Source organism: Anolis carolinensis, chromosome 3 (assembly GCF_035594765.1).
Source record: "Anolis carolinensis isolate JA03-04 chromosome 3, rAnoCar3.1.pri, whole genome shotgun sequence".
Taxonomy (NCBI): Eukaryota; Metazoa; Chordata; class Lepidosauria; order Squamata; family Dactyloidae; genus Anolis; species Anolis carolinensis.
In genome coordinates this window covers 48,972,744-48,986,041 of record NC_085843.1, presented here as the reverse complement: position 1 = coordinate 48,986,041, position 13,298 = coordinate 48,972,744, and the positions used below count along the sequence as shown (strand labels likewise).

The 13,298-nt window shown below is 38.4% G+C and overlaps 1 protein-coding gene across 10 annotated transcripts in view; it reads left to right on the top strand.

The window, feature by feature from the left end:
* The window catches only part of morc1 (MORC family CW-type zinc finger 1), an 86,273-nt gene that overhangs the window by 26,859 nt on the left and 46,116 nt on the right, over positions 1-13,298 (top strand). For all 10 annotated transcript variants that reach the window (XM_008107781.3, XM_008107779.3, XM_062974872.1 and 7 more), the window contains 4 exons: positions 1,071-1,150; positions 3,715-3,788; positions 7,080-7,144; positions 9,348-9,491. In XM_008107781.3, the coding sequence (XP_008105988.2) occupies positions 1,071-1,150; positions 3,715-3,788; positions 7,080-7,144; positions 9,348-9,491 (363 nt within the window). The remainder of the gene's footprint in view (positions 1-1,070; positions 1,151-3,714; positions 3,789-7,079; positions 7,145-9,347; positions 9,492-13,298) is intronic.

The window sequence follows — 13,298 nt, the reverse complement described above, 5'->3', positions numbered from 1 at the left end:
CTGCATTCACGATAAGCCAATCCAGAAGTCGATACCAAGGTCGCCAGACAGAGCCGAAGTCACCAGTCCAAAAGTCCAGGAAGGGAGAAAGCACACTCATGATAGTCCAATCCAAATTGAAGAATCACAGGAACCAGGAACGCCAAGCTGTAGAGCCAGGACCCAAAGCCCAACAAGAAAAACAGGCAGCGACAAACCTATGCCAAAACAACACTTTGCCTTCTGCAAAGGATCCCCATTTCAGACCCTACTTTTAACTTACACATCATTATCCGAAGATGAGCTGGCCTCCACCCCATCGTCATCCCCCACAGCTGTTCCTGTCGTCACACGTGAACCCCGGCTATCATCCCTCCAGTTCCTCCATCTCCTATCAAGACTTAGGTTTCCCCATGACCCGGGTGTATCACCTGTTTGCCAGTCCTCCTGTCCTGAAAACCCCACAAACGTATCACTAGAAGTTGCCTCTGCAAACATATCCCTTATTTCTTGTACATTAGTCCAGTCCACTGTGCCCTCCACATTTTCATCACTCTCAGACCCATCATCCCCAAAGAAACCCAAAAATGACTTCTCCTCTGTGGGAGCAGTAAGTATATCCCAGACCTTCTTCCTCTCCCGTTCCTCATCTGATTCCTGCTCCCAGGTAACCCTCTTAGTGCCTCTATTCACATCCAGCCCGTCTCCTTCTTCACTCATTGACTCCTCGCCACTTGAAAACCCTTCAAACGTGTCTTCATCAGACAGTGCCATAAATATATCCCGGATCCGTTTTCTTTGCTGTTCTTCATCTGACACCTGCTCATGATTAACCCTCTTCCTCCTACTAGTACTCCTACTACCGTTTGTAATATTGCCTGCAGACTCAACTACAACAATATTAATGGCAAAATTAAATGCTGAACATACACGTAGAAATCAAATCATAATATCAAACAATAATACACAATTATAAGTTTAAATCACTAAATCATCATCATCTTATTATATTCATCATGTTATCACATTATTCAGATTAGTCTTAATCGATTATGACAATTGTAATACACATATGTTTTGTGTTCTAACAGGATGTATCCATATATGTCATCTACCTTCAAGCAAGTTTCTGTAGATGAATTAGAGAAGACAAAAATGGAAGTAAAGGCTGGTAGGAAGTCTCTAACGTTTATATAGTGAAGTGTTACCTCTGGTCAGTTGTTTGTCTTTAGAATTACAATGCTTTTGTGTGCTAATTCTTAATTTGATTTCATTACGTGATAAATAACTTCTTGTACTTAGGAAAGAATGCAGCAGCTGGAATGGGAAGGGTTTTTTTACCCTTTCCATGGGGACTTTTATCACAGAATTTGAAGAATTGACTATAGAATATATAGTTTCAAGGTGTCCACCACATAGCGTAGAACATGAGCATCCCACTGTGTGTATGCTGCAAAGACACAATTTTGTGTAAGTGTGGTGTCTTTCTAGTGGGCGTCTCCACTGTACAATTAAGGAGTTTGAGCCGAATGCTATGGAATCCTGGGAGTTGTAGTTTGCTGAGGCACCAACATTATTTGGCAGAGAAGGCTAAAGACTACATTAATCATACATCACTGAGCCAAATTTGCATCAAACTGCATTAATTCTACAGTATAGATGCAACCCTAGATTTGCTTTATTTCAGAAAATCTGTGCAGTTTCTTTCAGAAAATCTGCTTCACTTTCATGAAAATTCATATCAATTCCCCTTACAGTATGGACTGTCCATTGACAGTTGGCTTGATAAAATTTGGACAATTACTTTTTTAGAAAAGCTAACATATAAAAAAGACATTTACTTGGATTAGAAGAACCAGAACATTTTTGTTATATCTAGAATCCATTTTTCTTCTTAACAAAGAAGATCACACTAATTCATCTGATCACAAATTCTATATTTTAGAAAAACATATTTAAATAAAATTGACTGAATGTATACTGAGATGTCCTTAGCTAATACCTGCTCAAATGTATTAGCTGTGTGTGTATATATATAAATACCGTATATACTCGAAGATAAGCTGAGTTTTTCAGCCCTTTTTATGAGCTGAAAAGGCCTCCCCTGGCTTATAATCGGGTCAAGGTCCAGCAGAGCCTGGAGGCCATTTCTTGCAATATATGACATATTTATCTCTCATCTTACCCTCCCTTATTAGTGTTTACTTTTCCAAAGCCTCCCTTGCTCTTAACCAAGGAAATGTTTTGAAAGGGAAAGAAGCCCTTGCAAGTCAGGAAGAATATATATATACTCATTAATCTTATAAAAGTATTTTCCCCTGAAATATTTGTTAATCTCTGCTACAGATATATAGGCATTTCCCCCTGCAAGCCTTTGCAATCCGTATGTACCTTTATATTTGTATCCATCTATCTATATACATTAATTTTATATATGAATTTCCCCCCCCCTAGATTTTCAGTCTCTGCAAATCCAATATACATATAGATATCTAGAGATTTCCATGTACCTGTATATCTGTATCTATGTGTATACATTATTTTATATATGAATTTTCACCTCACATGTTTGCAAGTCTTTGCAAATCCTATACAGATATAATTATCTATATAGAGAGAGATGTCTAGATAGATAGATATGAATATACTTATACAGGGCTTGCAAATATTGCAGGAGGGAAATGCACACACACACACACACATATATATATATATATATATATACACATTGTTTATGTAGTCATTGAATGTTTGCCTGTTACCATGGCCTGAGTCCCCATGGGGAGATAGGGCAGGGTACAAATGAAGTTTTTTATTATTATTATTAAGTTATTGTTAATACCATATTGTTTTTGTTGACCCTGCTTTTCCACTTACAGAGCTAGTTTACTGTTTTTCTTTGAAATACGGTAAATATTCAAAAACCTTTAACCCTACTGATGCCTCAATATAATTTCATTGGGATATATTTTCAGTTTGAAATTTACCAGTAGCTGCTGCATTTCCCACCCCAGCTTATACTCGAGTCAATAAGTTTTCCCAGTTTTTTGTGGTAAAATTAGGTGCCTCAGCTTATATTAGGGTCGGCTTATATTCAAGTATATATGGTGTATATACTCAAGTATATACGGTGTGTGTGTGTGTGTGTGTGTGTATAAGGTTCAATGTTCAAATGTGCATAAGTACATTTAAAATAAAATGAAAATCTAAAAGCATACTGGGATATAGAAAAAATGGATTGGATAAGAGCCTAAAATAAAATTGAGTCTGGCGGGAAAGAAAGACTCATGGAAAGACACAGTGAAAAGGTTTGAAGTGCAAATGCATTTAGTTTGACCCCATTCACATCTTTGAATAAAGTCTAGACATTTTCAAAAGTCCCAATTCAAAGTGAGTCCACTTTTACAAGATAATTTCAGCCACTCTCTTTCTCAGTCTTACTTAGTTAAGAAGTGGTATTTGAAAAGCACTTTTGCTAAGAGTGTGATTGTACATTTGTCACCCAGTATTAAATTCAGTTCTAGTCTCAGTTAGAGTAGACCCATTGAATCACTGGGAAACTGGCAAGTAAACATTTTATAAGTTTCATTGATCCATTGGGTTTACTCTGGTGCCCTGGACTTAAGATCAGGTGGCATCAGTGTGTCAGTCTTAGTACTTTTACTTAATGATGCATCACACCGGGCAAATCTGTCTCTAGAATGGTTTGATGAATGCTTTTGCTTATGTCTGTAGCTGAAGAGGCTGTGAAGGAAGCGAAGTGCACTCTAAAATATTCACAAGATTCTCTCTTCCAAGAAGACAGTGAGGTATTGTAGCAAAGATAAATGCTTTCTCAGCGGATGGCCTTGTTAGTCTGCTGCGGGAGAAACAACAGTCCTGGGGCACATTAAAGTCTAACAAATGCATTATAGCATAAGCTTTCCTTGTCTTTAGCTGCTTTATCAGATGTTTGAAGTGTTCTCCAAAACACTTAGACACATGGTTACGGAGAGGGCTGAAGACCACGAGCAAAATTTAATGTATAGTTAACCGTGACATTGAAAAAACCTCAGTGCAGAAAGTGACAGCAACCCTATTCAGAATACTGCTACTAACAGGAACAGGTTGGCACTGAGTAGGCTCACTGATACATGCAAGCCTAATTTAAGTGTTCTCTTTTGTGTTAAAATAAACACATGTGGGAGAACCCTGGATTTGCTTCCTATTGCTTAGATCATGCAAAAAAATTGAAGTCAAGCAGAGGGTCTCCCATATATAGGAAGGCTGTGAAATCCTGAACTGTGGTTTTCCAAGATTTTGGCTTGCAGCAAAGGTTGTGCATTCCCCTCCCCACATATTTTATTAACTTTAAAACTGAACATGTGAGTATAGTGTATTAAGAATTCCAGTCCAGGCTTATTTAGGCCTCCTGTGTGGGCAAGACATACACTCTCAGCTTTAGAAGAAAGCAAAGGCCTCACTGAACAAATCTTAACCAGAAAAACCCTTTGATAGGGTCACCCTAAGTCAGTATTGATTTGAAGGCACACAACAACAACAACAACAACAACAACAGGAATGTTCTTCTATTTTACTCTATACATATTCTGCGCAGATGTCATTAAAACAAATGGGAACTTTGCAACATCATGGAAGAAATAAATTTTCAGGATTCAATTTGTGTTGGAGATGGCTCAAGGCTAGTCTTGGAGAATGCATTGTCCGTTTCAGGGTTCCCAGAATCACTAGTTGAAACAGAAGGCAGACGAAGATGAGGGAACAAGCAGTTGCAGAAAGTTAAGACCAAAGTGAGTGAAAGGGGGTTAGAAAATGACCGTGAGGCCTAAGTAGGATAGAGTTGACCTGCCTAGACATAGAAAATATTAGCACTTCAAGATTTCAAGTCATGTCAACCATGTGTAAGGCATTCTGATATATTCCGATATGTTCCTGAAATATTTTGCCACATTATGCAAAAGATGTCAGTTAGAACCCAATGAAAACATATGTTTGCATAGTTTGGAAGACTTATGTGTTTATTATTACTGCATTACTACCATGCGTTTTGTTGCTCAGCTGCTGTAAATACTAGTCTTGTGCATTTGTATAGGATCGCTATCTGTTTCTGTTTGTTTCATTTGTATGGCTCTGTTTTAGTTTTTGAGCGATGTTTCCAAAAATGAGCACCTTTCCAAATGAGCTTTTTGTCCCGAATCTGAAAACAATATTTTCATCACATTGGCAGCAATGGGCAGGTTTCCCATGCTCCCCTTCCCCAGGAAGTTCTTTCTAATGTTTAGGTGGAATCTCTTCTTTGTTCCATGTCCTGTTCTCTAGAACAGCAGAAAACAAGCTTACCCTCTCTTCAATATCGCATCCTTTAAAATTTGTATACATGGCTGTTCTATCCCCTCTCAATTTACTTGACAAGTAAATTTCCCACTACACCTAGTATTTTATTTTACTGCTCTAATCCCTGGTCAATCCAGTGGTTCCATACCACCTACCAATCATAGCAATTGATGTTACAAAACTTGTTTTTTGTTGCTTCAATAGAGTTCCAAAGTAGCTGGACCACTGTGCATTGAAGTCTCTAATATCATTTCTGTGTCCTTGGGCAGAATAATTTTCTTATGAATATTGCCCCAAGCCTGTGCTTTATGTAGCAAGCCACTTCTGTTGGCCCACAACTGCCAGGGCAAAACATCAACATTTGCCACATTTGTCTTTGCTCCTTGATTAGACTTATAAGTTAATTGCTTGAAAAATATATGCCATGAACATTGTTAATGCTAAGCTTTTGAAAGTTTTGCCTAGCATGACCTTTAAACAGTAGGGAAGATTTTCAAATCCTGTTAATTGCCTATTTACTATTGCTGAGGATTCTTAAAAGTCATTATTAAGCTGCCTTGGCTTCAGGTTCAATTATTTCTTGAAGAATGTTTTGGAAGGCACTTTCCACTTCAGAGGGCTTACAACCTGATAATTATAGCTTAATTGTACCTGCACAAATTATCATTTATATTCATAGAGGAACGTTCACATAACTAATCCCCAAAACACTGCGTTGCCAGACTCCCATACATATGACTATTACTAATACTTCCGAACAGCAGTGGAAAATCTCAAGCCTTGAGGCCAAGTCCAGCTCTCCTGCGTGCCAAACGCAGTCCTCTGGGGTTTCTCCAGGTGTTCACAGCTCCTTCCCAGCAACACTGTTATTTGGTGGACTTTTTGCTTTCCCAGACTTCTTTTTCCAACTCTGAAATTGCTTGCTAATTTTCAGAATTTTAAATACAGACACAATGGTCTTTTTGGTCCATTTTTGGCCATAGACAGCATTGGAATGTGGCCCACAGAACCATCTCTGCAATTGGCTTTGGCCCAATGCTGCTGCTGTTGTGCATCTTCAGATGCTGCTGTTGTTGTGCATCTCCAAATAATTTCTGGTTTATGGTGACCTTAAAACAAATCTATCACTAGGTGTTCTTGGCAGAACTTGCTGTCCTTTGTAGTTCCGAAAGTGTTATTTGCCCAAGGTGACCCAGTGAGTTTCCTTCGCCAAGCAGGGATTCAAACCCTGGTCTCCAAGTGTCATAATGTTTGAGAACAGATCTGTCTGTGCTGACTTGTTTGTTTAAAATATTTTTTATTCCTTACCCCTATCAGATGCTCCAAATGTATTAGGAGGCCATTTTCCCCAGATTTGTTGTGGGGGGAGACCATTATAGCACCAAGATGCACCTTTTTTTTTGAAACTGAAAGTGAACTAGAAATGGCTTCCCATCACTTTATGTGGCTAAAAAGAAAAAGTCTCTCTAAGATCTAAAATACCCTAGGACCCCAAAAATATGGCAAAAGTGCCACTCACACACCTTCCTTCCAAAAGGTACTTGGGAGCAAAGAAATAGGATTTTTTTTGTGTGGACGGTGAAGACAAAGCCTGACCCTCCTGGGGTTCTGTGGGGTTTATGTGGTCCCCCAGCCTCCCACAGTTGCCTTCTCATGCCCCAAGAAAGCCACCATCTCATCTATAGGATGTCATTATGTTCACATTTATGAGAAAATAAAATGTTCTACTCTTCTTCCTTTCTGATCCTGCGGGATAATTTGCTCAGCTCAAATTACAGCATGCCCAAGCGAATGAAAAGAGAATGAGAGAGAAACTGGAAGACAAACTAAGGCAAGTTATGACTTATGCCCCATCTATACTGCCATATAATGCAGTGTGAAACTGCGTTATATGGGTAGGGTGGACTCATATAATATGATTCTACACTGACCAGTGTAGATAGTGCCTTAGAGTGGTTTATTTCTTGATATTGTGATGGATGAAATAGGATCATATCCTCCTTCACACACACACACAAATATGGTGACGATCTACTTTAAATGACCATTGACATGTAATCACAGATGTGAAACTGTTCTGGATGTTAAATTTCTGTCATTATTTTTCACAGATAGTACAATGCTTCTCAGACCCAAATGGAGAAAAGTAATATTAGAAATAGTTTTGGGGATTTCCCCCTGCTTTAGAGCATTAGCATTTACTTAAAGAATATACCAAACCTTAGGAAACTATTTTCTAAGAAAAGTCTAAAGAGCCTACTTGGTCATAAGAGTGAAACTAAAGTTTGGATTGACAGTTTAGTTTTCAGTACTGCTTAACTTTTACAAAGATGCATTTAAGGTAATTTTAAAATTAAATTATAGAATCAAAGTCAAATCTGAAGATAAATCACACCAATTTTTTATTGCTTGTTGCAGAGTCCAAGGCTGCAGTCCTATACATATCTATACCTATACATATGAGTAGATAGGGAGATGACAGAGCTTCTGGATTTTAGGGTTACATATAATTAAATCAGATTAAAGGATGGAGTACCTCAAATGCACAAAACATACAAAGATGACCTGAAATAGTGCACTAAGAACCTCCCTTCCTGCCTGTCTCTTTCTCTCTTTATGTGTATGAGTGTAAACAAAATTAACCACAAAATAACAAACATATAAAATGTGTTAGGACCAAAAGATAAAACACTAAAGACTCAGAGGGAGCCCCCGATGGCGCAATGGGTTAAACCAATAGGCCAGCGGTTTGAATCCGGGGAGAGTGGGTGAGCTCCCTCTGTCAGCTCCAGCTTCCCATGCGGAGGCATGAGGGAAACCTCCCACAAGGATGGTAAAACATCAAAACACCCGGGCGTCCCCTGGGCAATGTCCTTGCAGACAGCCAGTTCTCTCACACCAGAAGCGACTTGCAGTTTCTCAAGTCGCTTCTGACATGAAAAAAATACTCAGAAAAATAAAAATGTGCACAGTAGCTGTTATTACCAAAGAGGCCTACTATTTACAAATGTTATATGCAGTCCAAATATGTGGCTGTTTTTAATCAGTTTATACAACCACGAGGAATGATCTACATAAACGGTGATACTGACAGTCCAATTATCCATAGACATATAATTTAAAATGGTGAACTTAAACAGCGTATAATGTCATCAGTTCAGATGCCCATATGTAAGTAAATCAGATTCAAGTAGTAATAATAACCCCACAAGTTTTTGATACCATTTTAGAAAGAGGTAAAACGATAGAGGCAGCAGCAGTTAGTGACATGGTAACATGGTTGAAGAAATGTGTTATCAAATGCTTTCATGACCGGAACCACTGGGTTGCTTTGAGTTTTCTGGGCTGTATGACCATGTTCCAAAAGCAGGAGCATGCTTCTGGAACATAGCCATACAGCCAGGAAAATTCACAGCAGCACATTTGAAGAACTTTTGTATAGACTTTACCCTAAAATAGCAAAACAACAATTTGTTAGAAAGATTTATGTAATACAAACTAAAAAGTATCATTCTTAATACAACACGTATCCATGGTTCTAATATATATTCATATGTTGTATTTTGTGGTTATTTTTGGCTTAAATATATATCTTTTTCTTTCAGTTTCTTTTTTCAAGATTAGTCATAAAACAGACTTTTGAACCTAGAGTTGTAGATGGATTTTTCATTGTAACCTTAAAACATTGGAAGTTGTTTGCTCATTTCATCACTTATATTTGTTGGAGGTTGGACATTTTGGACCACAGTTCCCATAGTCTCCCATTGAGAATGACCACAACATAGTTGATTGTTCATGGAGGCTTGTGGCTTTTCATAGAATCATAGAATAGTAGAGTTGGAAGAGACCTCATGGGCCATCCAGTCCAACCCCCTACCAAGAAGCAGGAAATCACATTCAAAGCACCCCCGACAGATGGCCATCCAGCCTCTGTTTAAAAGCTTCCAAAGAAGGAGCCTCTTTTAAATGATGACATCTACAACTAGAAATTTATGTTCCTTTTCTTTATAACATTGTTTGTTTTCTTTGTTTAGAAACTTGAAAAGACCAAAAAAACTGTATTTAATATTTGGAATCAACATTCAAAACAGAAGTCAAGATGGCATGCTTATCTACAGCAATAATCGTTTGATCAGGTTGTTTGAGAAAGTGGGACCCCAGAAAGATGTAGAATCATAGTAAGTTTTCTTGCTTTTTGCAAAAAGAAAGCAAGGAAGACAGACAGACAAAAATCTGACACCTGCTTTTCTGGGTTGCATAGAAATATATTTATTTTAGATGCCAGCAAACTCCAAGATCAGCCTTAAGATCTACCTACATAGTTATGAACATTTCTTCTCAAAACTGAACACATGGATTTAGGGAAGATCATTTTAATTCTGTATTCTTCATGTACTTGTATCCCACAATCAGCTATTTTTCTGCTGGGGAACTGCAGTGTGGTTGACTAACAGCTAAATACGGAATGATAAAACTTATTTCAGATGAGGCAGTTATAGCATTGCCTCTTTTCACCCACTGGTGAGTCTTAAATGAGGTTGTTGTAGTTTGTATAAGAAAGTGATAATGTCTTGGGACCTTATCACGTTGGAATATAATATGTTTATATCAGTATGCATTCCATATTATTTAGGACTGGATGCATGCTGTATTGAGACAGAATGCATACTCTCTTCATCACACCTGATTATTACAATTCTTATGATTGAAAATACTGCTTTTTTATTCATCATACCACGGAAGGCTGGCTCCTCCCAATTCATTCAAAGCACCCTCTACATCACTCTGAAAGTTTAGAAAGGTTTTTTTCTTCTAAGATTGTGCAGTGATGTAGTTCCAAAGTCCCGAACTACTAGTAATTAAAGTTCTTGTAAATATTAGCATCCTGTTACACATACAAATGCAATGGAGGGAAACTTGCACAGATTTCGGGGGGGGGGGGGGGGGATAAAAAAAATAATGAGGTAAAATGGCAAGTAGCAATTTCAGTAATCCTGGCGATCTTTTCCTTTCGACATCCAAAACAGAAATGGCAACCGCTTCCATCATGGAAGAATTTGTAATATTTCAAAAAATATTATTAGAATTCCATCTGCAAATAATCCGTTTCTGCGATGCTTTGCACATGGATTCTGACAGAATACTGACGGGATGGGGCAAACGTCATGTGATGGAACCTGTTCAAAATACGAGGGCTATCCACAAAGTTAATTATGTTTTGGAATTAAAAATTAACAACGTATAGGAATAAATATTTATTATATACATTTGAAAGCCACACTGCAATAGTACTTTTAAATATAGTCCCCATTCAAAATTAGGCACGTTTCATAACTATTAGTGATTTTTGAAAGTTATTACCCTCAGCGCTTTCCCGCCACCGCCCTGAAGAGTGTGGAACCCGTGCTATTGCAATGCGGAAGCTCAGCCAGCTGAAGAATGAATGCAAAAAGAAGGGAGGAGCAAGCCAGAACCCCACTCTCTCGGTTCTTTTGCAAGATCGCAAGAGAGAATCAAAAGTTTCTGGCGTCCCTTCCCTTCCTGCCAGCTCTCTTGCCTCCCAGGAAGAAGCGGCCAGGATCGGCCAAGCAGTCTGGAGGAGATCAGCATTGCCTCCGGAGGAGAAGCTGCCAAGAAGCCTTGGCCGATCCTGGCCGCTTCTTCCCGGGAGGCAAGAGAGCTGGCAGGAAGGGAAGGGAAAGGGACGCCAGAAACTTTTGATTCTCTCTTGCGATCTTGCAAAAGAACCGAGAGAGCGGGGTTCTGGCTTGCTCCTCCCTTCTTTTTACATTCATTCTTCAGCTTGCTGAGCTTCCGCATTGCAATAGGGAGGAGCAAGCCAGAACCCCCTCTCTCACATCCCTTTCCCTTCCCTTCCTGCCAGCTTTTCCTCGGGAAGGGGAAGGGAAAGGGACGCCAGAAACTTTTGATTCTCTTTTGCGATCTTGCAAAAGAACCGAGAGAGTGGGGTTCTGGCTTGCTCCTCCCTTCTTTTTGCATTCATTCTTCAGCTGGCTGAGCTTCCGCATTGCAATAGCGCGGGTTTCACACTCTTCAGGGCGGCGGCGGGAAAGCGCTGAGGGTAATAACTTTCAAAAATCACTAGTAGTTATGAAACGTGCCTAATTTTGAATGGGGACTATATTTAAAAGTACTATTGCAGTGTGGCTTTCAAATGTATATAATAAATATTTATTCCTATACGCTGTTAATTTTTAATTCCAAAACATAATTAACTTTGTGGATAGCCCTTGTAATTCTCAAATGGTCTCAGAAACAGTATTTCCTAATGTATTAAGGTCCTATGTTGGTAACCCGCTGAATTTTCCTGCACAGAACTAGGTTTTCAGGGGTGAATGCAATGTTGATCTTTACTGTGTATGTTAGGCTCTTATTGCCTACTCTATTCTATCATGGGGTTACTCATCTATAATGGTATTGTCATAGAAAAGGCTGTAGGTTGTCCCTTCATCCTACTTTCTCATAGGCAGCGAGAAAGTGTTGTCTCTTCTTTGAATCTATATGTGGAGTTCATTTCCAAAAGGTACCAAGTTTTTTTTACAGAGTTATAAGCTATGAGTAGAAGATTATGCACAGGTCAAAACTATCAAAATATATCAGATCACTTTGGTACAGGGTTTGGAAAATCTTTATAGCAAAAGAATGCACATCCTCAATATGGTTTTTTTTATTCCTGTTCAGAAGGATTTGGTATCTTTTGAAAACAAACTCCACATGTATGAGCAGTGCTTAAGCCTAATAAAAAATTGCTTTTAAGATGTCACAATGCTCTTTCTTGCAATCTTATAGGGCTACCTTTGCTCGAGATGCTTTCCAAATATGTTTTACTGTAATTGCTATCACCCCCAGCTAGCATGGCTATTGCACTGACAGATCAACTCCATGAACTGTGAAGTTCTTGGATATGGATGAGTTGGAGCTTCTCCAGGATCATTCCTGGCTTAAAGGGGTTTAGCATATTGGGCTTGGCACTTCCTGATTCCATGTCACAACCTCACCTGTTTGTTTTCAGTGGTCATATGCCAAGGTCATATGCCAGTAAGGGATTGCAAAACATATATACAGGAAAAGGCAGCAGTGTCAGAGAATGCAGCCAACCATTCTCTGACTCTGCTGCCTTTTCCTGTATATATGTTTTGCAATCCCTTACTGGCACATGACCTTGGGTTAGGCTCTGTACACCTAGGAACAAGTGGTGGCCAAGCTGGTGATTTTTCTGTTGTGATCATGAATTTCCAGACTTTGAATGAGCGTTCCAGTTCTTGCTGTATTACAGAAGCAAAATAATATATGTGGTCTACATACAAGGTAGGGAAAGAGAATCATGTTCCCTCCATAAGTAGTAGACCTGTGTGGAAGCGGAATAGATAACTGAGACCAGTAAATTGTTGAACCTTCATTGGAATTTTGTAATTGAATGAGGCTACAAATCCATAATTTTGATTATAAATTCAGATGTTAAAGTATTGATTTAAAAAACTGAACTTGATCCATTACATCATATTTCATTAAGTATATGATGTAATGGATCAAGTTCAATATTAAAAAGAACGTGAAGAAAAAAATACTTCAAAAGTTATATTTCAAATAGAGATTAAAAATATTTTCGTATTTTCTCATGTGAACAACAGGATGAGCAATTTTAAGAACATCAAGAAATATCAAGACACCCCTTCAAGAAGTATCAAGACATCAACATGAGATACTTCCATGTTTAGCACTTTTTTTTAGCAAAATAAATCATTTGCTCCAAAAAAAATCTTGTGGTCTTACTCAAAGAAACATTGTTTTTGCACAAAATCAGAGCTCCTTATTAAAAACACTGCTTTACACAATTTTCTTTTCCATTTTTACATGCATAAAAGTTATTTTGCAGAAACAGTTTTTCATAGAAAGTCCCAAAGTGCAAAAGCCCTTGTAGTCTTACTCCCAGAGTCATAAAATATTTTGAAATTGTTTATTCT